Here is a 24,973-nt window from a genome sequence, read left to right on the forward strand (position 1 = left end):
AAGGATTTTGTATATCTTCCCTGTGGAACGTGTGGGCTTCTTCCAGGTGCTTTGGTTTCCTCTCACAGTCCAAAGATTTACCAATAAGTAAGTTAATTGGTCATTGTAAGTTGTTCTGTGATTAGGCTAGGATTAAATTGAGGGTTGCTGGTGGTGCAGCTCGAAGGGCCGAAGGGCCTATTCTACATTGTATCTCTAAATAAGTAAGTATATAATGTGGCCACAGAGTGTAGAGTATATAACAAATGGTTTACTATCTCATCTATTAAATCAGGTCGTGACCTGTTAGATTAAAGTATTGCAAAAGTTCCTAATTACACAATTGAAAAACAAATGACTCTGTATAGGTCCAAAAACTCAACTTTACTTCTCAAAAATGATACATGGAATACAATAAAAGCTGGCTAATATGGACACCGGTAATAAGTATTCTCAGAGAAAAAATGTTAAGCACAAACATTAGCATTTCAGATTGTTCACATAAGATATAGTGATTCATAAAAGAGCAAAGGAAGTACACACAGTGGAATCTCTTCTATGAGTTTGAGAATTACACAAACAGTTCTGAAATGAGGAGCATGTTCTTTGTGACTGTATGAAATATTGGCACTGTATGTTGCACCAGATGTGGAAATACTGTGAAATGTTACAAGTAGATGCTGTTGTAATTAGGACAGTCTGCATTACTGGATGAATAACTTGAAATGCAATCATCAGTTAATGCTCTTTTTTTAATATAATATTCAAAAGTATCCATTTCATCAGTTCACAAGGCAATATCTTTCACCAGAAATATCTGTGACAAAGATTAAGCCACATGCAACAGAGTACAATCATAATACAATTCATGGGAAAGAAGAAGACAAAGCTTTAATAAATATAATGCCAATAATCACTGATGAGAATAAGTCCTTGTTAGAAGTGATTTTCCCTTTGGTGTAATAGAATACACCGTACCAAGGCCCCATAGAGTGTAGGAACTATGAGTGATGGAGACCAAATAATGCACTGGCAGGAACTAGCTACAGTAGATTGTACATAGAGGTAGCCAAGCAAAATTTTAACCCACCGTGACTTTCAATAAGTCTTCAAACAATTATTTCTAGTTGGTCTTTAGTCATTATAAAATAGACAACTACCTTTTCTTGAATCTGTTCATAGATAGCCAGGGAGAAATTTAAAGTTGTTTCTAACCCAGTGCAAAAAGTAATGGTATTTTCTTACTGAAGCACCATTGAGTTTGACTGCATCCTTGTTTGGATGGCAAAATTATTGTTTAGCATTACCTACTAAATTAAAAAAAACACAGGAAACCTATACAAGTCTCTTTACATTCTTAAGCCTTCCAGAGAAAAGTTGTAATGGATATTTCACTGTGTTATAGTTGTCCAAATTTGAGAAACATATGCTCAGAAAGCATTGGCTTAAAAACGGGATCACTCCTAAACAGGAGCACCGGATCTGTGCAGCATAATAAGCTGGTGCTCGTTCATTGCACTGAAGCTTGGTTTATCATCAGGATTGCTGTGAAAATATCTGTGTATTTTGAGCACACAAAAATTTTAGCGCATGGTTCAAAACGATTTGTAGATGAAATCTTCATGTGCAAATTAATTCATCATGTGAAAATGTCTGTGTGCATTTTGAACGTGCAACATTTCTTCAGTTAATTCACAGTTCATGATGACCAGTAGCTCATTAATTCTCTTCAAGGCATTAACCCATAAACTACACATCTACTGAGCTACAGCACTGTAGGAAGTGAATGTACTGTACATGGGAGGTGGTGCAGATGAATATTCCTCCCACTTCTTAGAAGGACCCTGTAGATGATGTTAAGGAAGGCTCAAGTTCTCTGCAGCAGGAATGCCTATGTGGCTCCCAAGTCAAAGATGAAAATGAGCTGAGAGAGAAAGCAGTTGCCAAGCATGACCTACTGCATGGGAGCACTGCAGGCAGAAATTCAATCACCATGTATTTTGTCAAGATGTGTGCCCTGAACACATGAACAGGATATCTGTGAAGAGTAAGAATTTCAAGTTGTACATTGTATACATTCTCTGGTACTAAATGGAACCAGTGAACTACTGAACTCACAAAGGCAGCTTTGAAATAACGCCTGCAGTACAGGTCAGGACATAGATGTCTGCACGTGCACGAACACACACACACACACACACACACACACACACACACACACACACACACACACACACATTTCTGTATGTCTGCAATGAGCCTAGTTGGCTTTATACGCTACTCAAACTTTGTAAACAACTCTGAATTGCTTGCAACAACTAAAGTATGAACAGCCTCCATTTCATCACATTGAAATGAGCTTTTTTCCATTGTTAGGATAGAGTGGACAAAGGTAACAAATTTACAGAAGATGGACTTTTTCAGCTCCAAGTACTCATTAGGCTGGAGAAGAGAGTCCACCTTCTAATGGATATTCGATTTACACAGGGTCTAACTCTGCTGGAGTCAAGTAAGTTGCTCTTTTCTGGTGGCATTGGAGAAGGTCCAGAGGAGGTTCATGAGAATGAATCTAGGAATGAAAGGATTAATGTGTGAGAAATGTTTGACGGCTCTGGGCCTGTACTCACCGGAGTTTAGAAGAATTAAGGTGGATCTCATTAAAATCTATCGAATATTGGAAGGCCTAAGTAGAGTGGATGGGGAGAGGCTCAGAAGCTACAGCTTCAGAATAGAGGGCCATTCATTTACAACAGAGATGAAGAGGGAATTTCTTTAGCCAGAAGGGAGAAAATCTGTAGAATTTATTGCCACAGATAGCCGTGGAGGTCGAGTCATTGGGTGGAGGTTGATAGGTTCTGGATTTGACAGGGCATCAATGTTTATGGGGGTGAGGCAGATTAATGGGGGGGGGGCAGTTGAGAGGAATAATAAAACAGCCATGATATAATTGCAGAGACTCAATGAACTGAATGTACTAATTCAGTTCCTATGTCTTATGGTCTAAGTCTCCAATAGGGCTTGGATGCTCTGATGTGCCACTTCCCCTCATAAAAGTAATTATTTTGTTTTTGCTTATGTGCCTGTTCGCAGAATCATTCTAACAACTTCCACAACCATGCCTTCATTATTGATTAGCCATAGGAGGTATGGCCTGGAGGCTGGGGGTCAGTCCTGGGGTTATTGACTATGTCTGTGTGGATGGGATAGAGGGATGGGGCTTGTTTTTGTTGTTGCTGTGTTCTTCTGCAAAACATTGTGGGCATGCAATGTCGGTGCTAGAGTGTGTGGCTATACTTGTGGGCTGCCCCCAGCACACCCTGTGGTGTGCTGGTTGTTAATTCAAATTACAAGTTTTATTGTAAATTTCGATGTACACGTAATGAATGTATTTGAATCGAATCTTGCAGGACTTCATGAAGAGGAAGAGGAAAAGAACAAGGGGTTTTGCATCCTTGTAATGGACACCACAAGAGACCAGCTCAGATCGGGATCAACTAGGCTAGGTGGGAGATATTATTTCATCATGAACAGCAGTTAGGTCAGAGCCAGAGGGAAATTACTGCACCTTTCCCTTGGAAAGAGAGACCACATATCAGTTCTGCCCAGGTGGACTCAGATAGTGATCAGTGCAGTGAAGCATACATGGAAAGCCTCTCCAATGTCAAGGGGAATGTTTGCTGCATTCACCAGATGCCCAACTGCATTTGAGCTTTGTCAGTCATACACATTGTCTGGTTCATTGAGTGAATGCATTTTGCTTCTGAACTTTATGTTAGAAGTAGAATCTTTAGAGGCTTGAGAGAAAATACATGCCACAGTGCTTTGTCTTGTACCTGTCACCTTATCAATGACATTTTTCTGGAAAGTCAAAGGTAGTCATAAATGAAATGATATTCCAGCTATGATATTCTTAAGATTATGTATTTATATGTAATTCATCCAGACAATCAAAGTAGTTTGAATGAAAAGGCCAGTATACATATTCACATTGAATGGTGAGCACATCATTAGGGTATCTTCCAAGGTCAACTATCCATTTCTATTAAGGGGATATAATTGCTGAAAATGGTCTCAGAGCTGTCAATGTTTTAGTGGAATGGACACCATTCTTCATTGGCTCTTTCTCAGGAATCCAATGGTATGAACTTGAGAAGAGCCAGACTCTACATTACTTTAGGAAAGAAGACATCAAGGATGACTGGGGATGCTCAACATATTCTTCACATTATCACTATTCCTTTCATTCATAAATAACTAGGCTTCATTCAATTGATTTATATTGATATTTTGCTTGGTTTCATAGTGCATAATGTGGTTACATTTAATTAGTTTGCCCTAAAATGATCTTACTCCTTTTCCAATCTGAGAAATTCCTTTAGATTTTATCTTGTGTGTGCAGCAAAGCAACATAGCTGATGAATCTTATGTGAATATGAACATGGTATTAATCATGCCCATGAATTGTTTTTTTTTAAATTTGCTGACCAGAAATTGTAGGTTAATGGTATGAGGATCCTTCCAATTCATGAGGAACCATATCATATTAAGGAGAGTCTGAAAATCCACAGGAGCACAGTGCATTGATCCCAGGACAAGAATCCCTATATCCTTGCAAATCCGCATGGATATTCTGCCTAATGATCTCTGCACAAGTAAAATCCACCAATGTTGTTATATAAAATTGGACTTCTGATTGTAAAATTATATAATATTATTAAATATAAATGTTGCTTTGAAATTGATTTTGGCAGGATGGAAATGGAATTTGGTGAGTGCATTATCCTAGAGTGATGCTGTTTCAAGCACATGTTCTGAATACATAGAGCATTGGCAATAAAATGGATTATTTTATATTCAACAACACACCTTTGTTAAATGATCATTTTCTAATAAGTAAGTTTTATTTTGTTTTTATTTAAAAAAATCAGATTTCTAATTCTTACATTGGTCTAATTCTAACACTTAACAACTAACTGTCATTGTTGCATGTTTAGGATAAATTGTTTACTTTTTTAAAGAAGAAGTTTGAGGATTGAGCTACTGAGGTCCATTGAATTGATTATATGGCATTTGATAAGGAGCAGAGGACCTGTCATTTTCCCTGCATGTTTAAATGTAAGTATGGTCAAGTTTATGTAGGTGGTAAGATTGGAAAGTATGTGAAAAGTTAAATTGATCCCCTTTATATTTTTGTTTTTTTAGTTGTTTTTTTAAAGAAAGATAATAATGAAGATGTGTTTTTTTAAAAAAAACACAACAGAATCTATTATTGTTATAACTGAATAGCATACAAATATGTTTTCCAGTAAAAAAAATCAATGCAGTCCATCACAGACATTTTAGGGCATGAAGTTCATAGTGGAGCAATTCATTTCATTATTTGTTATCAGCCATAAATACAAAACATTGTTTTAAACCAATTGTGATAAGTCACAAACCACAATTTTCACACTCAAAATTTCACAGTACTGTCACTAACAGTAGACCATCATCTAATAGCAAATGCCCTCACTAAAGAGATACCTGTATTTGAGGAAGCTGAGTATTGTGGCTAAAAGTCATGGAGATCACGGTGTCTTTGGCATGATGATTCAGCTGTATGTGATTGGATTTGTTCACATTATTTTGTTTTGAAAATACTTCCCTCACCAGATGCAAGATTAAATGGTACTCATTTGCCCTTCAAAGAAAATGCATCAGCATGACGATGTGTCCAGTAAAGATCCATGCTTTTGCTTTCCTTCTGCGTATGTTCTATGAACTTTCACAAGGATCTAAGGTTCAAATTCCCAGGAGTTCTTTTCAGGAATCATATTGATAAGGAGATGCATTGGATCCATCCACATGTGCAAAATAAAAAGCACCGATTCTCATAACTGCTTTTGTCCTTTACTGCGGGTAAACAGAGTAGTAATCTATCGAAACAAAGGAGAAGTGTTAGAAATAATTTCAGTACAAACATCTATTTCAAAGAAAATTTTCACTGTAAAAGTGCAACAATAGGTTTTAGTACTGACTGACTTTCTTCAAGACATTCACCAGTTGTCGCAGCAAGCATTTTTATGCAATAATAACATGCAAATAATGATAATAATGCATCAATTATTCATTAGTAGTAGAGAAAATGTTCTATAGGAAGTTGCTGAATGTGATGTTTATGCCATCCATAATTTATATGGCAAAAGCTGCACGTTAATAATATAGCTTCTTCTTTCAGGAGTGGTCAGCACACTATATTTAGCAATGTTTATATATTGTATTACTTATAAATAAATCTTATTGTACCTGATTGAGACTAAATAACAGTATGTTCATTTTAGTCTCCCCTTGACTTACATATGAAAATTTAAATGCCCAGTTCCAGACAAATATTGGATTTCTTTCATTTCCTGATTCATCACTCATGCAATTTCTTAGTCTTTTGTTTGATTTTATGTTATGCCTTGATACAATATTGTGGTTTTGCAGTGAAACACCTGATACATATCTATAAATCATAAGATGAACTGTGAGGCATTGTGACATTGAGTGACATACCTGCCTTGGTGGCATCATTCCAATGTTTGTTTTGGATGTGATAGAACAGGAGGGATTAAAGGGGGAGGGGTGACGTTACTAGTCAGGGAAAATGTCACGGCAGCGCTCCATCAAGATAGACTGGAGAACTCATCTATTGATGAGAGACTGAGAAACAAGTAAGTTATGACCATGTTAATGAGTTTATATTACAGACCACTCAACAGTCTTAGGGATTTAGAGGAGCAGAAGGGTCACAGACTGTTTCAAGAAACAAAAGGTTGTTTTAGTAGGTTGTTATGAAGGATGAACAACTCTGATGGGCAGAAGGGTACAAAGCTGCCCATGTTCCCCTCCCCTGGGAGAAACACAAACTATTACTGTTACCACGCTGCTCATCAGAGAGAGACACAGATAAGAGGAAAACAAGTTGGAACATCTGCTGCTGATAAGAGGGAGGAGAGGAGCCATTGATTTACTGTTATGTCTTTTGGAGAGGGCTGTTTACTTGGTACCATTCTGTTCATTAAAATTCCTCAGAGGACAGTCGGAATGGGCTGGTTTGATGGACTAAGCTATTCAAAACTGATTGACACCTGAGACCCTGTGAGTAGGGATAAAAGTGAGGTCTGGGAAGACACCCCTGAGACACACCAAGAGACACACTAGTGAGCACTGCTTAAGTGTTGGAACCCACATGAAAGTGTGGGGCATCAGAGACTGAACGAAGAATTGGTCAATTTTAACTCAGTGTTTATAGCGAGGCCGGTGGGGGCTTGTGTGTGTGTCCACCCTTTCCTGGGTGATGAGTCCACCATAGAAGAACGGTCTAGCTAAAGGACAGAGGGGTAATACCTGAAAGGCCACTACAACACATCGACAGATCAAGAAACTAAAGAAAGGTTTGAATGACTGTAGCTGTCACTGTTTGCTCGTCTCTCTCTCTCCCCCCTCCAACGGTTACAACAAAAGAACCAACAACTACCTCAGCCTACATGAACTGAACTGAACTTTATACTTTCCCATGATAATTCCTTATCCCCTAGACACCGATAGAGCTTGTTTATTATTGATTATTATTATACCCACACTTTTAGGTTTAGTATTGCTAATGTGTATTATCTGTATATTTGCATTGTTGATATTGATTTGTATATTTTACTAATAAACACTGTTTTGAAAATAGTACCAGACTCCAACGGGTACTTCTATCTTTGCTGGTAAGACACCCAGTTACGGGGTACGTAACAAATTGGGGCCTCGTCTTGAGATTTGATACCAAATTGGGGGGCCAGTGAATCGGGCTATAAGTCCATTATTTGTTCTGGTTGCGTGGGTAACCAGATGGGAAACCAACAAAGATGGATGTAGATGAATTTATAGAAAACCCGACTTTGAAGGCGCTAGAGAGTGCCAAAAAGATGGACTTGGTGAATATTGCAAAAGGTTTAAATCTCACAGAGGTGAAGTCGTCAATGAAAAAGTGGGAGATACAGAGGGCCATAGCCCAGTATTATATATCCGAGGATGTGTTCACGCCGGGGGTATTGGAACTTATCCCTGAAAAGAAACCAGTTGTTGGGGTGGTTCAGTTAGAGTAGGAAAAATTAAGGTTGGACACAGAACAGAAGAAAAGGGAGTATGAGCTCTAGCTAAAGGAGTTAGAGGCGCAAACGGAGCGGGAAAGAGCTGCCTGGGAGGCACAAAGGGAGAAGGAGAAAGCCGAAAGGGAGATGGAGGAAAGGGAAAAGGAGAGAGATAGGCAGCATGAGCTGGACATGGAGAGGTTAAAGCAACAGGGAAAAGACCGAGAGGAAGGCTCAAGAGAGGAGAAGTTTAATGTTAGTAGGGAGTTTAGGTTGGTACCTCCGTTCGAGGAGATGGATGTTGATAGTTACTTCTTGCATTTTGAAAAGGTGGTAGTGAATCAGAAGTGGCCCAGAGATCAGTGGGTGTCGTTGTTACAAAGTGCATTAAAAGGGAAGGCTCAACGGGCATATGTGGCATTGTCCATGGACGAGTCTGAGATTATGAGGAAGTAAAATCCAGCCTATGAGTTGGTACCTGAGGCATATAGACAAACGTTCAGAGATTTAAAGAAACTGTGGAAAGGGTGTGCTCTTGGATCATTGGTGTGCTGCAGAAAAGGTGGAGGAGGATTTCCATTGTTTCAGAGTGCTAATTCTGATTGAGGAATTTAAAGGTTGTGTTTCGGATAATTATCAGGATGTATCTGAACGAGAAGCTGAATAAGTCTATATCGGAATTTGCTAGGTTCGCAGATGAATATGCCCTAACCCACAAGTCAAGGTTTTCCTTGAATAAGAGTTGTCAGAAAGGCAGTAGGGACGGTAAAGAAAGTCCACCGGCTAAGGTAGAGAATAAGCCTGGAGCTAGTGGTAAAGGTAAGGAGGAGGACAAGCAGGCTGGCAGGAAGGTTCCCGGCTTGACCTGTTATAATTGTGGAAAGGTGGGTCATATTGCATCTAAGTGCTTTGCTCCGAAGGAGACAAGAAAAGGGAAAACGTCAGTCCCTACAGGGTGTATTGAGTCATTCAGCAAGTTGACAAGGAGGGCAAAGGTAGATAGAGTATGAGAGGGGTGTGAGAAATTTATTTCAGAAGGGATGGTGTCTGTGAAAGAAGGAGAGACCCCAGTTCCAGTGAGAATCTGGGGAGATACTGGGGCTGATCAGTCATTGATCCTAAGTAAGGTGCTAGATTTTGGTCCTGAGACTGGAGAGGTAGTTTTAAGAGGTATAGGAAAAGGGACAGAAGCTGTGCCTTTGCATGGGATCATTTTAAACTGTGATCTGGTATCTGGACCAGTCGAAGTAGGGGTGCGGTCAGAATTACCGAGAGACGGAATGGATGGTCTTCTTGCTAATGATTTGGCAGGTGGTGACGAGTGTGCAGCAGTTAAATTAACGAGCAAGTCTGTGAGTGCTGAGGACCATCCCCTAGGTTCCAAGATCTATCCTGCATGTGCAGCCATTCGCAGCATGTCAAGAAAGGCAGCTGAGAAAGAGACCAGTTTAAATCAGTCCAGTGTTGATTTGACTGAGATGTTTTTACCGACCCTGTACCAAGAGGGGTTAGAGGGTGGTAAAACGGAGAATAGGGAGGTGAAAGAGAGTCAAGGAGAGGAGGTAGACCTACCCTTAGCCAGGAGGGAATTTATAGAGGCACAGAGTAAAGTTGAGAAACAGATATGGCAGTTAGAAGGTCCAGGGTTGGACATGGATGATCTGTCTGGCTTGACAGAGTAGTTTGAAGTTGAAGAATTTAAGTGTGCTCCCGATAATGAAATGAGGGCAGTCCTAGATGAAAAGGATGCCATTACCTTGAAGGAGTCTGCTGGGTTAGCAGATGAAGGTGTTTTAACCCATAGGGTTGAGTTTACTCCAGATGGGAGTTGCCCAAAGAGTAACTGGGAGGATCAGGGGAACTTAGAATTTGAAAAGGAGATGGGTGTTGAAAGCCTGGAAGAGGTAGATGTTTGAGTGTGTTCAAGATGTGGATGCACAGGGTACTGAACCTAGTATTGAATCTCAGGAAAAGTCTGAGGTATCTGATGTAGTTGAAAAGGAATGCAGTCTTTTTGGGTCAGATGGACTTGGTTCAGTGAAGAGAGGGTTAATCTTGGTACCAGTGGAGAGTTCTCAGTTGCTTGTGTTAGAAGGTGTGTTAAAAGTTAGTGAGGAGATGAAAGGTGGTGATGTGAATATTATTGAAGGAGAAGGGAAAAGTGTTGTTCCTAAATTGAATAAAGAAAATTTAAAGTCTGAATTGGCTTTAGAAGCAGTAACCAGGTTGAAGGAACAATGGCTTGTTAACAAGGTGCCTGTGAATCAATTACAGTTTGTTTTGAAATTTAAAGATAAACAACTCGCTGATGTTATTCAAGGAGGTGCTTTGGAGGGACATAACCAAAAGTGTTGTTTTGACAAAGAGGAATCACTTGCAGATGTTAAACTGAAAACTAATAGAATGAAGAGTCCTGAAGATAAAAATTAATGACTTGCTCAAAAATAAAGAACTGAGTGGAAGTTCAGAAAATGGGCTCAGTTTGGAAAACATTGGTGATAAGATAATTCCTATGGAAGGAGTATGTGAAAGCCTATTCCACACTGGTGAGCAAGCTAACCATGTGAGAGTTAAGTGGAAAAGGGGCAAAGGTTGACAAATGTCACAGGATCTGGTTTTGAGGGATTTGACAAAGCATGTAAATAATAAAGACAACATCATGGAAGATTGACTGTTAAGCTTAAAAGTAAAATAGAGATTAGTATTTGCACAAAGTTTTGTAATGTACTACAGTATAATCACCCATGTATTGGTTCACCTTTTGTAATATACATTAAGCTAAGATCACAACCCTTTAGTTTTTATTGCTGATGAAAAGGAATAAAAATAGGTGGTTATTAAATTGGAGTCTGATGCTACAGGAATTTATTAAGATACACTATAGTAAAGGAAGTGACAATGTAATCGCTGACTGTTTATCTAGATGCTAAGTGGAGGTATGTCTGTATTGCTTTATAGTTAAGAACACTTCTGTATTTTTTGCTAAACTCTGTAATCCTGTAAAATGCTGTACTAGTTAATTTTCCCCTTTTGGTGAAGATTCTTAGAAGGATGGGGGTGTTATGAAGGATGAACAACTCTGATGGGCAGAAGGGTACAGAGTTGCCCATGTTCCCCTCCCCTGGGAGAAACACAAACTATTACTGTTACCACGCTGCTCATCAGAGAGAGACACAGATAAGAGGAAAACAAGTTGGAACATCTGCTGCTGATAAGAGGGAGGAGAGGAGCCATTGATTTACTGTTATGTCTTTTGGAGAGGGCTGTTTACTTGGTACTATTCTGTTCATTAAAATTCCTCAGAGGACAGCCGGAATGGGCTGGTTTGATGGACTAAGCCATTCAAAACTGATTGACATCTGAGACCCTGTGAGTAGGGATAAAAGTGAGGTCTCGGGAGACACCCCTCAGACACACCAAGAGACACACTAGTGAGCACTGCTTAAGTGTTGGAACCCACGAGAAAGTGTGAGGCATCGGTGACCGAACGAAAGATTGGTCAATTTTAACTCAGTGTTTATAGCGAGGCCGGTGGGGGCTTGTGTGTGTGTTCACCCTTGCCTGGGTGACGAGTCCACCATAGAAGAACGGTCTAGCTAAAGGACAGAGGGGTCATACCTGAATGGCCACAACAACACATCGACGGATCAAGAAACTAAAGGAAGGTTTGAATGACTGTAGCTGTCACTGTTTGCTCGCGTCTCTCTTTCTCTCTCTCTCTCTCTCTCTCCCTCCAACAGTTACAACAAAAGAACCAATAACTACCTCAGCCTACATGAACTGAATTGAACTATATAATTACCCATGATAATTCCTTATCCCCTAGACAATGATAGAGCTTGTTTATTAGTGATTATTATTATACCCACACTTTTAGGTTTAGTATTGCTAACATGTATTATCTGTATATTTGCATTGTTGATATTGATTTGTATATTTTACTAATAAACACTGTTTTGAAAATAGTACCAGACTCCAATGGATACTTCTATCTTTGCTGGTAAGACACCCAGTTATGGGGTACGTAACAAGGTGATTTAAGTTTCCACATATTGACTGGGACTCCCATATAGTAAAAGGACAAGATGAGATAGAATTTGTCAAATGTGTTCAGGAAAGTTTCCTTAATCTGCAAATAGAAGTCCCAAAGAGTGAGTGTGATGCTGGATCTGCTATTCGGGAATGAGACAGGGCAAGTGACAGAAGTTTGTGTAGGGGAACACGTTGCATGTAGTGACCAGAATGCTATTTAATTTTTAAGCTGAACATGCAGAAGGATATGTCCATGGGTTGAGATTCTAAATAGGAGAAAGGCCAGTTTTGATGGTATCAGAAATGATCTGGCAAGTGTGGATTGGGACAGGCTGCTTTCTGGCTAAGCTGTACTTGATAAGTGGGAGGCCTTCAAAAGCAAAATTTTGAGAGTATGAAGCTTGTATGTGCCTGCTGGAATAAAAGGTAAAGACAACAGAAGTAGAAAACCTTGGTTTTCAACAGATATTGAGGCCCTGGTTAAGAGAAAAATAAAAGGAGGTGCATAGCAGGTACAGGCAAATAGGAACAAATGAGGTGTATATAGAGGATAAGAAATGCAGGAGAACACTTTAAAAAAGAAATCAGAAGGGCTAAAAGAAAACATGAGGTTGCTCTAGTAGACAAGATGAAGGAGAATCCTAAGGGATTCTACAGATTTATTAAGAGCAAAAGGATTGCAAGGGACAAAATTGGTCTTCTGGAAGATCAGAATGGTAATCCCTGTGTGGAGCCAAAACAGATGGGGGAGATGTTAAATATATTTTTTTGCATTTGTATTTACCCAGGAGACATCAACTTCATGGACCCTGTACGGATTACAGAGGAGGGGGCATTTGCTATCCTGAGGCAAATCAGGGTGAATAAATCCCCAGGGCTTGGCAAGGTATTCCTTCAGACTTGACAGGAGGTTAAGTGCAGAAATTTCTGGGTCCCTAGCAGGGATATTTAAATCATCCTTAGTGACAGGAAAGGTACCAGAGGATTAGAGGATAGTCAATATTGCTCCACTATTTAAGAAAGGCTCTAAACATAAATCAGAAGATGATATGCCAATGAGTCTAACATCAGTTGTGGGAAAGTAATTAGAAGGTGTTCTAAAGGATCGTATATATAAATAATTGGATAGATATGGACTGATTAAGGATAGTCAGCATGACTTTGTGCATGGTCAGTTATGTCTAACCATCATATAGAGTTTTTTGATGAAGTTACCAGGAATGTAGATGAAACAAGGCAGTGAATGTTGTCTACATGGACTTTATCAAAGAACTTGACAAGGTCTCGCATGGGAGGTTGGTCAAGAAGCTCCAGTCATTCAATATGTGGTAGTAAATTGGTTTAGACTTTGGCTTTTTGGGAGAAGCCAGATGGTTGTCTCTCTCTGACTGGAGGCCTGTGACTAGTGGTGTTCCTTTGGGGTTGGCACTGGGTCCATTGATATCTGTCATCAATAGCAACATTCTGGATGATAATGTGGTTAACAGCATCAGCAAATTTGCAGATGACCCCAAGATTGGGGGCTGTAGTAGACGGCGAGGGAGGCTATCATGGCTTTCTGAGGGATCTACATAAGCTGGAAAAATGTGATGAAATATTCCAGACAGAATTTAATGTAGACAAGTGTGAGGTGTTGCACTTCAGTAAGACTAACCAGGGTAGGTCTTACACAGTAAATGGTAGAGAACTGAGGAGTGTGGTAGAATAAAGGGATCTGGGAATACAGGTCCATAATTCATTGAAAGTGGTGTCACAGATAGATAGAGTCATAAATAAAGCTTTTGGTACATTGGCCTTCATAAATCAATGTATTGAGTACAGGAGATGGGATGTTATGTTGAAGTTGTTTAAGACTTTAGTGAGGTCTAACTTGGAGTTTTGTGTGCAGTTTTGGTCACCTACCTACAGCAAAGATTTTAAAAAGATTAATAGAGCACAGAGAAAATTAACGAGGATGTTATCAGGCTTGGAGGACCTGAGTTATAAGGAAACATCAAATAGGTTAGGACTTTATTCCTTAGAATGTAAAAGACTGAGTGGTGATTTGATGGAGATATACAAAATTATGAGTGGTATAGATAGGGTAAATGCAAGTAGGCTTTTTCCACTATGGTTGAATGGAACTACAACCAGAAGTCATGGGTTAAGAGTAAAAGGTGAAAAATTTAAGAGGAACATGAGGGGAAACTTTTTCACCCAGAAGGCTGTGAGAGTGTGGAATAAGCTGGCAGCACGAGTGGTGTATACTAGCTTGACTTCAACAGTTCAGCAAAGTTTGGATAGATACCTGGATAGTAAGGGTATGGAGGGCTATGGTACCATTGAAGGTCGATGGGAGTAAGCAGTTTAAATTGCTTGGCATGGACTAGATGGGCCGCGCAGCCTGTTCCTGTGCTGTATTTTTTTATGATTCCATGACTCTAATAACAAATGCAATGTTGTAAGTTGCTAGTGTTATGACTGCTGATTTGTTCCCTGAGATCTCTGAAAGTAGTTCTGAACCAGCTACTCTCTCGCATTCATGGAGTACTTTTTAATCAAAATAGAAAAAGCAAAGAAAATTTGCAAGGATATTGCCAGCACTTGAAGACTTGAGTTACAGGGAAAGGTTGGTTAAGACATTATTCCTTAGAGCAAAGGAAAATGAGAGCAGATTTGAGAGAGTTATACAAAATTATGATCTGTATAGATAGGATAAATGCCAGCAGGCTTTTTCCACTGAGGTTGTGTGAGTCTAGAACTTCGGTGTTATGGGTGGAAGGTGAAGAGGAACTTGTGGGGGAACTTCTTCACACAAAGGGTGGTGGAACAGCACATTACAATCTTCCGGACTAAATATTGATTTTGACAAATAACTCACTAACTTTCTGTATCAGAACTGCCCATTTCTATTGTAACTCATTCATATGTTGTCTTTAGTACTTAAGAACATAAAAAATAGGAGCAGGAGTCGGCCATCTAACTCGTTGAGCCTGCTCCGCCATTCAATAAGGTCACGGCTGATCTGACCATGGACTCAGTATTAGCTCAGTGTCCTTCGCCCTAGCATACCTTGAACTGTTGTGTATGTCTTACGGGCCTGTACTTCACAACTAACCCTTAATTCATACAATGAGCTCCACAAATTATCCGCATGACAACCTCAGCCTCACCCTATCAGATATATTCATTTTGTTTTATCCATCCCTTCTCCATTTCCTCTACAAGTTAAAACTCCTTCACATTTTTTTACAAAAGGTCATCAGGCTGAAACTTTAACTCTTTTTTCTCTTTCCACTGATGCTACATGGTTCACTGGGTGTTTATAGCATTTTCTGCTTTCATTTCTGTTTTCCAACATCTGCAGCTTACTTCTTTAATCTCCAAAGGGCCCTACTTACCCAGGGCATCGATTACATGAAAGTCATGTATAAATACAAAAAATAAAATAAAGAAAAAATTAAGAATACAGGACTGGGGGAGGGTTGGGGTTATGGGTGTATGGGTGGTGGGAGAAGTCATGCAGCAACTGGACAAAACTGTGGCACGATGACGGGTTAACAAATATGAGTTGTATTGCTTGCCACACCTGGAGTGATATAATAGCCTTAAAGGAAATACGGAGAAAAATAAGCAATACCTGCAAGTCAAGGGTTAAATTATTAGCTTTTTTCTTTATTTAAGATATAAATTTAAGTTATTAAATCCCAAAATCAGTGCAATGAATTTAGAAAGATAATGGGTGGTTTAATGAACTTTCTAAGATATCAGAGACAAATGAAGTTTTCTGTTGACTGGGAAATCTGGGAACAGTGGCCTTTGTGAAAATATTAAAATCAAGGTATGTCTTTCAAAATTACCCCTTGTTAATCAACTAAAAATGTGACATCAGTTTTCTGTCACTAACCCATTGAATGTTCAAGCAGTCAGCTTCCAGTTCTAAACAAAATTATTCAATTGCCATCAAATACCACACTTGAGCAAGTCATCCTGCACAACTTCCTTTTCTCTTTTATTTTAGCTTTTGGAATGTTTCTACATTCAGATATCTGGACACAGGAGGTTGGTGATTCCTGCACTGCTCCAATTTTAATTTATTTTGCTAGTGTAGCCTCCTCTATATTGGTGACACTCTACATAAATTGTGGGACTACTTTGTTGAGCACCTTCACTCTGTCCACAACTTGCATGATTTCCCAGTGGACAACCATTTTAATTCCACTGCCCATTCCCATTCTGACATGGTGGTCAATGGCCTCCTCTACTGCCACTATGAGATCACTCTAGGATGGAGGAACAACAAACTCCTCATAATTCACCTGGGTAGCCACCAACCTGATGATGGCATGTATCAATTTCTTTAATTTTTGATAGTTTCTCACCCCCTCCCCATTCTCTCTTTTTCCATTCTGACTCTCCTTTTACCCTTTCTCTTCTCCTCACCTGCCTATCACCTCCCACTGGTGTCCCTTCCTCTTCCCTCAATCCTCTCCTATCAGATTCCTTTCTCTCCAGCCCTTCACCTTTTCCACCAATCACCTCCCAGTTTCTCACTTTATCTCCCCTCCCCACCTACCTATATTTCTATTCACCTAGTTCCACCTATCACCTTCTAGCTTGTATTTCCCCTCCCCTCATCTTCTAATTCTGGTTCCCCCCTCACCACGTATTTTCCAAATCCTGTTGAGGGGTCTCAGCCCCAGATGTTGGCTCTTAAAAACCCACTCTCACATCACCCATTACTACTTCTTGATTTACACTTAATTTTTGTTCTCAGTCTTTGGGCCAAGGTCTTTTACTTTGGTTTCTCAAATGATGATCAAGAATTGTAGCCTGAAGGTTACATTCTACACGGAATTTCAGCTATTTATGTAATCATGATATGTTTGTGTGTTGCCTTTATGGCATTTGTTTAGTTTATTATATTTTCGCTTTAGTAATTCATTTGTTATCGTTTTCTAGTTAAAGTTAAGATTGTTTAAAGTAAATTCGTTGTCTGTGACATATTGCGGCATGCGATGACGTCACACCCGGTTTCGCCACATCCTGTGGGAAAATACCGGTTTGGAGAAACGGGAAGGAGGGGGCTCACATGTGCAGGATCAGCGTGAGAAAAGTTTTCTTTCTACGCACTAGAAACATCAGTGAAGCAACGCCGTAAGTTCATGAGATAATCGATATGTTGAATTAAAAATGTTAACGCTGATTCTGTTAAAAGTAATGACGGTTGATAAGGTTTATGTTTTTGTTATTTAAAGAGTTGCAGATAGTTTGTGTTGAAGTGTATTTAAAGCAGTCGATGGCGTAGGTAGATTCTGACTGTATGTTGAACTTTAATGTAACATAGTTGTTGTAGTTTTACTTTTGCAAGTATTTATGATGTAAATGTGATATCAAGAAGGAAACAAATACTGTATATATTTTGTATTGTTTTATCAACAGTTTTCACCATACGTTAATGTGGAAGAGTGAACAGTAAATGGTTAATCTTATTGGGACCGCCTCATTGATTGGTTTATGCTTGGTGTTTAGTTCAGAGTTCTTTTACACCTGTGCGAGAACACTACAGTGAAAAGGCGGCATTACCAGGTGTTTCAAGTGCTGTAATGCCAACTTGATCCAGCATCAAGTCATTGCCATCCAGCACCAGGGGCAGTAGGGCATCAACAAGTAAGGCTGCCCATGCAAGAGCTAACGCAGAAGCCACCAAGGTGTGAGCATTGTACGCCAAACAAGAAGCAAAATTGAAAAAGGAAGCAGCTGCCAGAGAAGCCGAAAACCAAATGGAAAAAGCTGCCAGAGAAGCCAAAAACCAGTTGGAAAGGGCAAGGATAAAGTCAGAGTTAGAAGTGCTGACGCTGCACCGAGAAGCCGAAGCTGCCAGGGTGGAAGCAGAGATAATAAAAAATGCTGAAGAAATGCACGTTCTGGTTGACGTAAAATCTACTTCAGAAAAGATCAGATTGGAACGCACAAGTGACTATGTCCGATCTCAAATAGACTTGAAGATTTGTTCTTCCTCTGCATACTTATATGCTAACGTCCCACCTCATGAGGAGTCTCAGAAAAGCCCAATTGCATCACATCCATCCGAGGAAGACAATTAACCCTTGCAACTCCGTGATGAATTCAAGAATGAAAGGGCTGATGACAAATACTTCTCGACACCAAACTTACCAGATTTGGCGAGAAGAGAGGCAAAGGCTGAATTCAGAACAGCAAATTCCATAACAGATGTTCGCCCTCATTCATATACCCGCTGACGTATTTCCCCAGCCCGCATGCCACTTGCAGTTGAACCCATGGCACAGTATTTAGCACGACGAGATCTCGTCACTTCAGGACTATACCAGTTTGACGATAAACCTGAAAATTACCGTGCATGGTACTCCACATTTGCCAACGCTATCGACGGAGTCCAGCTCGGAGCAACCCAAGAGTTGGATCTTATGACGAAATGGCTGGGAAAAGAATCATGCGAACAGGTGAGACGCATACGTTCAGTGTACATTAACAACCCCAAGCTAGCCTTACGCAAAGCATGGGAGAGACTTCGGGAGTGCTATGTGGCCCCTGAAATTATTGAATCGGCACTATTCCGACGTCTGGAAAATTTTCCTAAGGTGCCTCTCACCTGAGACTCACCTTGGTACCTCTGAGCTCTCCGACTGGGATACTCCCCTACCAGCAGACAAGCTAAGCAAGTGGGACGCTTGGAGAAATTCACTTCAAAATCTAAAACAGCTTCATATCCGACGTAGGTACACTGCGACCTCACCCACCGAGGCAGCGCACAGAGAATTGTGTGTTTTTTCGGATGCGTCCACCAAGGCCATCGGCGCTGTGGCTTACTTGAAAGTAGTCGGAAAGGACAGCCAAGTCGAAGTGGGATTTGTAACTGGTGAGGCGAAGCTCACTCCTCCGTCGGAGCCGACGATTCCAAGGCTTGAACTGTGCGCAGCTGTCCTGGCTGAGGAAATGGCAGATCTTATCCAGGATGAGCTAGACCTAGAGTTGGACGATATCAAGTTCTACACAGATAGCAAAGTAGTGCTTGGTTATATTTATAACGAATCAAAACGCTTCTACGTGTATGTTCATAATAGAGTTCAATGTATCCGCCTGTCATCAAAGCCCAAACAATGGCGTTATGTACGTACCGAGGATAACCCTGCAGACCACGCATCGAGATCCTTACCTGCATCCCGCCTGGCTCAGACATCCTGGTTCACCGGACCCCCCTTTCTGTAACAACCACGAATGGAAAAATCTCAAATGAGCGAGACATTTGAGCTGATCAAACCCGAAAGAGACTCGGAAATTCGGCCACAAATACAAACAGGAGTCACCTACCTCGAAGAATCGTTATGTACTAACAAACGATTTCAGCGGTTCTCCACTTTGCATTCTTTAGTGAGAGGACTTGCGTTCCTCATTCACATGGCCAGATCACACAAACATTCATCCCGAAACAGTAAATGTAGGGGATGGCACAAATGTAACTTACTTCGCACTGCGGACGAATTGGCCCAGGAAAAGGACATCATCTTTAAAGCAACTCAAAGAGCGGCTTTTGCAGGGGAGTTTTCAGCTCCCCAAGCTAATAAACCAATACCAAAGGACAGCCCTTTGAGGAAATTCAACTCGATCCTGAAGAACGATATCATCTGCATTGGAGGCCGGTTAATACACTCCCAACTTCCGGCTGCAGAAAAGAGTCCAGTAATCCTGCCCAAAGACAGCCATGTGTCCTTACTGCTCACTCACCATCACCATGAACAGGTAAAGCATCGGGGCCGTCACCTGACAGAAGGAGCAATAAGGGCAGCGGGACTGTGGATCTTGGGAGGTAAAACACTGATCAATTCAATACTTGATAAATGTGTAACCTGCAGGAAACTGCGAGGCAAGTTGGAAGCTCAACGTATGGCAGACCTCCCACCAGAACGCCTCGAAGCCTGCCCTCCTTTTACATATGTGGGGCTCGACGTATTTGGTCCCTGGACTATCACTACGAGACGCACCAGAGGAGGACAAGCAGAGAGCAAGCAGTGGGCCATCATGTTTAGCTGCATGAGTTCAAGAGAGGTACACATTGAGGTCATTGAATCTTGGGATACATTCAGCTTCATTAACGCTCTCAGGCACTTCTTTGTGCTCAGAGGCCCTGCAAAACAGTTAAGGTCTGATTGCGGCACAAGCTTTGTTGAAGCATCAAAGGAGCTGTGGATGGTCAAAAAGGTGCAAAAGTACCTCAGTCAGCAGGGATGCAACCGGGAGTTTAACACACCACACGCCTCTCACATGGGAGGCGCATGGGAGTGGATGATTGGTATCACCAGAAGAATTCTTGATTCAATGTTTCTGCAGCAACGAACCCGATTGAACCACGAGGTACTGTGCACACTAATGGCAGAGGTCACAGCCATTATAAATGCACGACCACTCCTACCTGTGTCTTCTGACCCGGAAAACCCCTTTATACTCTCGCCATCAATGTTCCTTACTCAGAAGGCAGGAGCTCCCCCTCCACCAGGGGACTTCTCTGATAAGGATTTGTACTTAAAGCAATGGAGACAGGTCCAGGCTCTGGCAAATCAGTTCTGGTCTCGTTGGAGACATGAATATCTACCTTTGTTGCAACACAGACAAAAGTGGACAGAACCCTGCAGGAATCTTCAATTTGGAGATTTAGTCCTGCTCAGGGACAAGCAAATCGCCCGCAACTGCTGGCCAATGGCCAGAATCACTGCCACATTCCCTAGTAGGGATGGACATGTCAGGAAGGTTGAGTTGAAAAGTTCTGACCAAGGTGATGTGAAAATTTACCAAAGGCCAGTTACAGAAGTCATTCTACTTCTACCTAAGGACTGATTTAGAGACTGAAATTTTGTATTATGTTCATTGTGACCTTACGAAGGTCAGGCGGGGAGTGTGTTGCCTTTATGGCATTTGTTTAGTTTATTATATCTTCGCTTTAGTAATTCATTTGTTATCATTTTCTAGTTAAAGTTAAGATTATTTAAAGTAAATTCGTTGTCTGTGATATATCGCGGCATGTGATGACGTCACACCCGTTTTCGCCGCATCTTGTGGGAAAATACCGGTTTGGAGAAGCGGGAAGGAGGGGGCTCACATGTGCAGGATCAGTGTGGGAAAGTTTTCTTTCTATGCACTAGAAACATCAGTGAAGCAATGCCGTAAGTTCATGAGATAATCGATATGTTGAATTAAAAATGTTAACGCTGACTCTGTTAAAGGTAATGATGGTTGATAAGGTTTATGTTTTTGTTATTTAAAGAGTTGCAGATAGTTTGTGTTGAAGTGTATTTAAAGCAGTCGATGGCGTAGGTAAATTCTGACTGTATGCTGCACTTTAATGTAACATAGTTGTTGTAGTTTTACTTTTGCAAGTATTTATGATGTAAATGTGATATCAAGAAGGAAACAAATACTGTATATATTTTGTATTGTTTTATCAACAGTTTTCACCATACGTTAATGTGGAAGAGTGAACAGTAAATGGTTAATCTTACTGGGACCGCCTCATTGATTGGTACAAGCTTGGTGTTTAGTTCAGAGTTCTTTAACACCTGTGCGAGAACACTACAGTTTGGATTTTATTTGTTGTGTTAATAGAAGCAATTAGCTCAGTAACCATTGGAGCCTGTAAAATTTCATCAGATTATTTCCCTGCATTGTTGAAACGTAGCAGACAATAGACAAAAGGTCATTAGCACAAGAAATTCTGCAGATGCTGGAAATCCAGAGTAACACACAGCAAATTCTGGAGGAACTCAGCGTTTTGTATATGTTAATAGAAAGGTCAAATGTTTTCCCTCTTCTTCTAATAAATTTGAGTAATTAAATAGGCAACAAAGATATTAATTTCTTCATTTGCTTTTGCTTATGTAAATGTACTCAACTAAGATATGGGAGTTTAAAAGGTAGTATTCACAGAATGCTTTTCAATTTTTCAACTACACCTATTTTGATTAGTTGGTTCATTCCCATTATTTTGTTGTAAAACTCCCTTATGATCCTCAAGTGATCATATTCAACCAAACCAAGGTTTCCACTTTGAAAATTCCGAATCAAAGTTAATTATCATTCTGGGATAACTACAGAGGATCTTCCTGCATTTATTTTGTTGACTGCATAAATTAAAATCTATTAGACAGAGAACAATTACAAATAATTGTTATAAAAATACAAATACTTTTTCATTCTTCCTTATACCTAGGTATTCTTCCTTATGATTTTTTGTAACCTCACCATGGGAAATTTCCATTCTTGACTGGAAAATAAACCTCTGTATGTGAAATGGTTACATTGTTACTACAAATAGCAGGCAATGGAAACTTCCATTTTAACTCACAGTAGCATTTGTTTTGAGTGCTGTTTTCTTTTAGTCAGCATCTTCCATTAAGGTCCTGGAGGTGGTGCAGTGGCCTTCCTAAACTGCAAGGCTTGTGAGCTAGTGGAAACTGGATCAGAGTGCTATGTCCCAGCAGTGAACTGGCTCAGAACCCTGACCTCAAGCCTGCTAAATACCTCTGGGATGAAATTAAAACAATGTTGTTCAGAAAGGCAGCTCTATCAGGAAATGTTTGCATTGTCTTTGCAGAAAGACTGGGATAAGATGGAGTGACATGAAAATTGAAATGCATAATGTTACTTATTATGTGGTTACTTTCTGCGTTCATGGTCATATGTCGTTATAGAAATAGTGGTCATGATACATTTGTGATTTTGGAACATGGTTTCAATTGTTCAACTCCGTGGTGAGGTTTCTAACTAGATTGATAGTCTTTGTGTGTCGTTTTCATTGACTCTATTGTATTCCCTCATTCTATTGTGAATGCCTGCAAGATAATGAATCTCAGGGTAGTATGTAGTGATATATATGTAATTCCATAATAAATCTATCTTGAACTTTAAACTTTAGTTAAGATTTCAGTCAGGGCATTATCTGTATAAGGAATGCAAAAATAGAAAAAGACGTAATTTCTTTCAAATTGAGAATGAGTATTGAGTTTGAAATGTTATAAAATAGATGGACATTTTATTTAGTCTTGCATCTTGTCAAACTACCTTAAATCTCCACAATAAGCTTTGGACTATTAACAAATTCCAAGAAAAATGTATATATTGTATAATTCTCTTGATACAACTACATGTCTTATATTGGTATCATATAACATTTGATGGCTGCCAGTTCCCTGCTTCTCTTCATCTCCAACAGTCTGTGAGTACCTCCTAAGAACATCAGAAGAATAAACTAAATAGCCTGCACAACACTTCAAATTAGCTCTACATCTTCTAGCTCAAGACCACTTTTGTATCGAATTCCCTTGTCTTCTAAGTCCATTATAAAATTCTTCCATTCTGAATATACACATCCACATGTTTGTCAGGAAGACAATTCCTAATATTCACAGCCCTCTTCTTATTTAAGTTGCCATACTTATCAGAGATGTTAGCTTCTTCCTCAGGCAAGAGAAAATCTGCTGATGTTGGAAACCTTTCTCAAAGGTTTGCAGGTTCTCAGGATATAGGTTTGAGGTGAGGGAAACTGTTTTTCCCAGAGAGTGGTGAATCTGTGGAATTCTCTGCCCAGGGAAGCAGTTGAGGCTTCTTCACTAAATACATTCAAGATAAAGTTAGATAGGTTTTTACATAGTAAGGGAATTAGGGGGAAAGGCAGGTAGATGGAGCTGAGTTTACGGACAGATCAGCCATGAACTTATTGAATGGCGGGGCAGGCTCGATGGGTCGGATGGCCTACTCCTGCTCCTATTTCTATGTTCTTATATATTATGAAAAACCACTGAGTATAGTCCCATCCTACTGAATATTCCCCTGAAGGACAATCCTCTCATCCCAGTAATCAATCTAGTGAATTTGTGTTATTAATTCCAAGCCAAGTATAGTTTTTCTTTAGCAACACACACAAAATGCTGGAAGAACTCAGCAAGTAAGGCAGCATGTATGGAGGGAAATGAAAGGTGTATGTTTTGAGATGAAACCATTCATCAGGACTCATACTGGACCCATATATACACAGTAGTCACTTTATTAAGTACATCTGTACACCTGGTCATTAATGCATGTATTTAAACAACCAATCAATTCATAATAGCATGCAGACATGGTCAAGAAGTTCAATTGTTATTCAGACCAAATATGGGGGGGGGGGGGGAGGGTGGTGGGGGAAGAATAGCAACTTAGTGACTTCTGATTGTTGGTACCAAACAGGTGGTTTGGGTACTACAAAAAGTGCTGATGTCCTGGGATTTTCATGCATAACATGATTGGCTGTTTAGATAGTTGCATTAATAAACAGGTGTACAGGTATATCTAATAACATAGTCACTGCCTGTATATTTCTTCGTGAGTTGCAGTAAAGTCCAGTACATCTCTTCCCAACAGATAATTGATTTTAAGTGGTACTGGAAAAGGACTTTTGTTAATAGACAACTAATAGCCGATGAAGGGTCTCAGTCTGAAATGGCAACTGTTTGCTCCCTTCCATTGATGCTGCCTGACCTTCTGAGTTCGTGCAGCATTTGGTGTGTTTTACTCTGGATTTCTAGCATCTGCAGAATCGCTTGCATTTACCATTTCCGACCAGGCCAGTGTTGATCGACTATCCCCAATTGTCCGTCATTTCAGTGGTGTGATAAAGCCATTTTGTAGGCAAATCAGAGATCAGTCGCATAAACCAAACTGGCAAAATATGATTTTAATTAACCATATTTTGAAATATCAATATTGCTGACATCCCCCCAGATAAAAATATTAATGTACACAATCCCTGGGTAGCAGCATTAATGTACGTACCACCTTCATTCCCACCACCTCCCGGGTAACTGAAGTTA

The 24,973-nt window shown here is 40.1% G+C and overlaps 1 protein-coding gene across 1 annotated transcript in view; it reads right to left on the reverse strand.

The window, feature by feature from the left end:
* Positions 1-342: 342 nt before the first annotated feature.
* LOC132404955 (ciliary neurotrophic factor receptor subunit alpha-like) overlaps positions 343-24,973 on the reverse strand; it is a 318,762-nt gene continuing 294,131 nt past the window's right edge. The window contains exon 10 of the mRNA XM_059989574.1: positions 343-5,894. Coding sequence (XP_059845557.1) covers position 5,894 — 1 coding nt within the window. The 3' untranslated portion in view covers positions 343-5,893. The remainder of the gene's footprint in view (positions 5,895-24,973) is intronic.

This window comes from Hypanus sabinus, chromosome 14 (assembly GCF_030144855.1).
Source record: "Hypanus sabinus isolate sHypSab1 chromosome 14, sHypSab1.hap1, whole genome shotgun sequence".
NCBI classification, from domain to species: domain Eukaryota; kingdom Metazoa; phylum Chordata; class Chondrichthyes; order Myliobatiformes; family Dasyatidae; genus Hypanus; species Hypanus sabinus.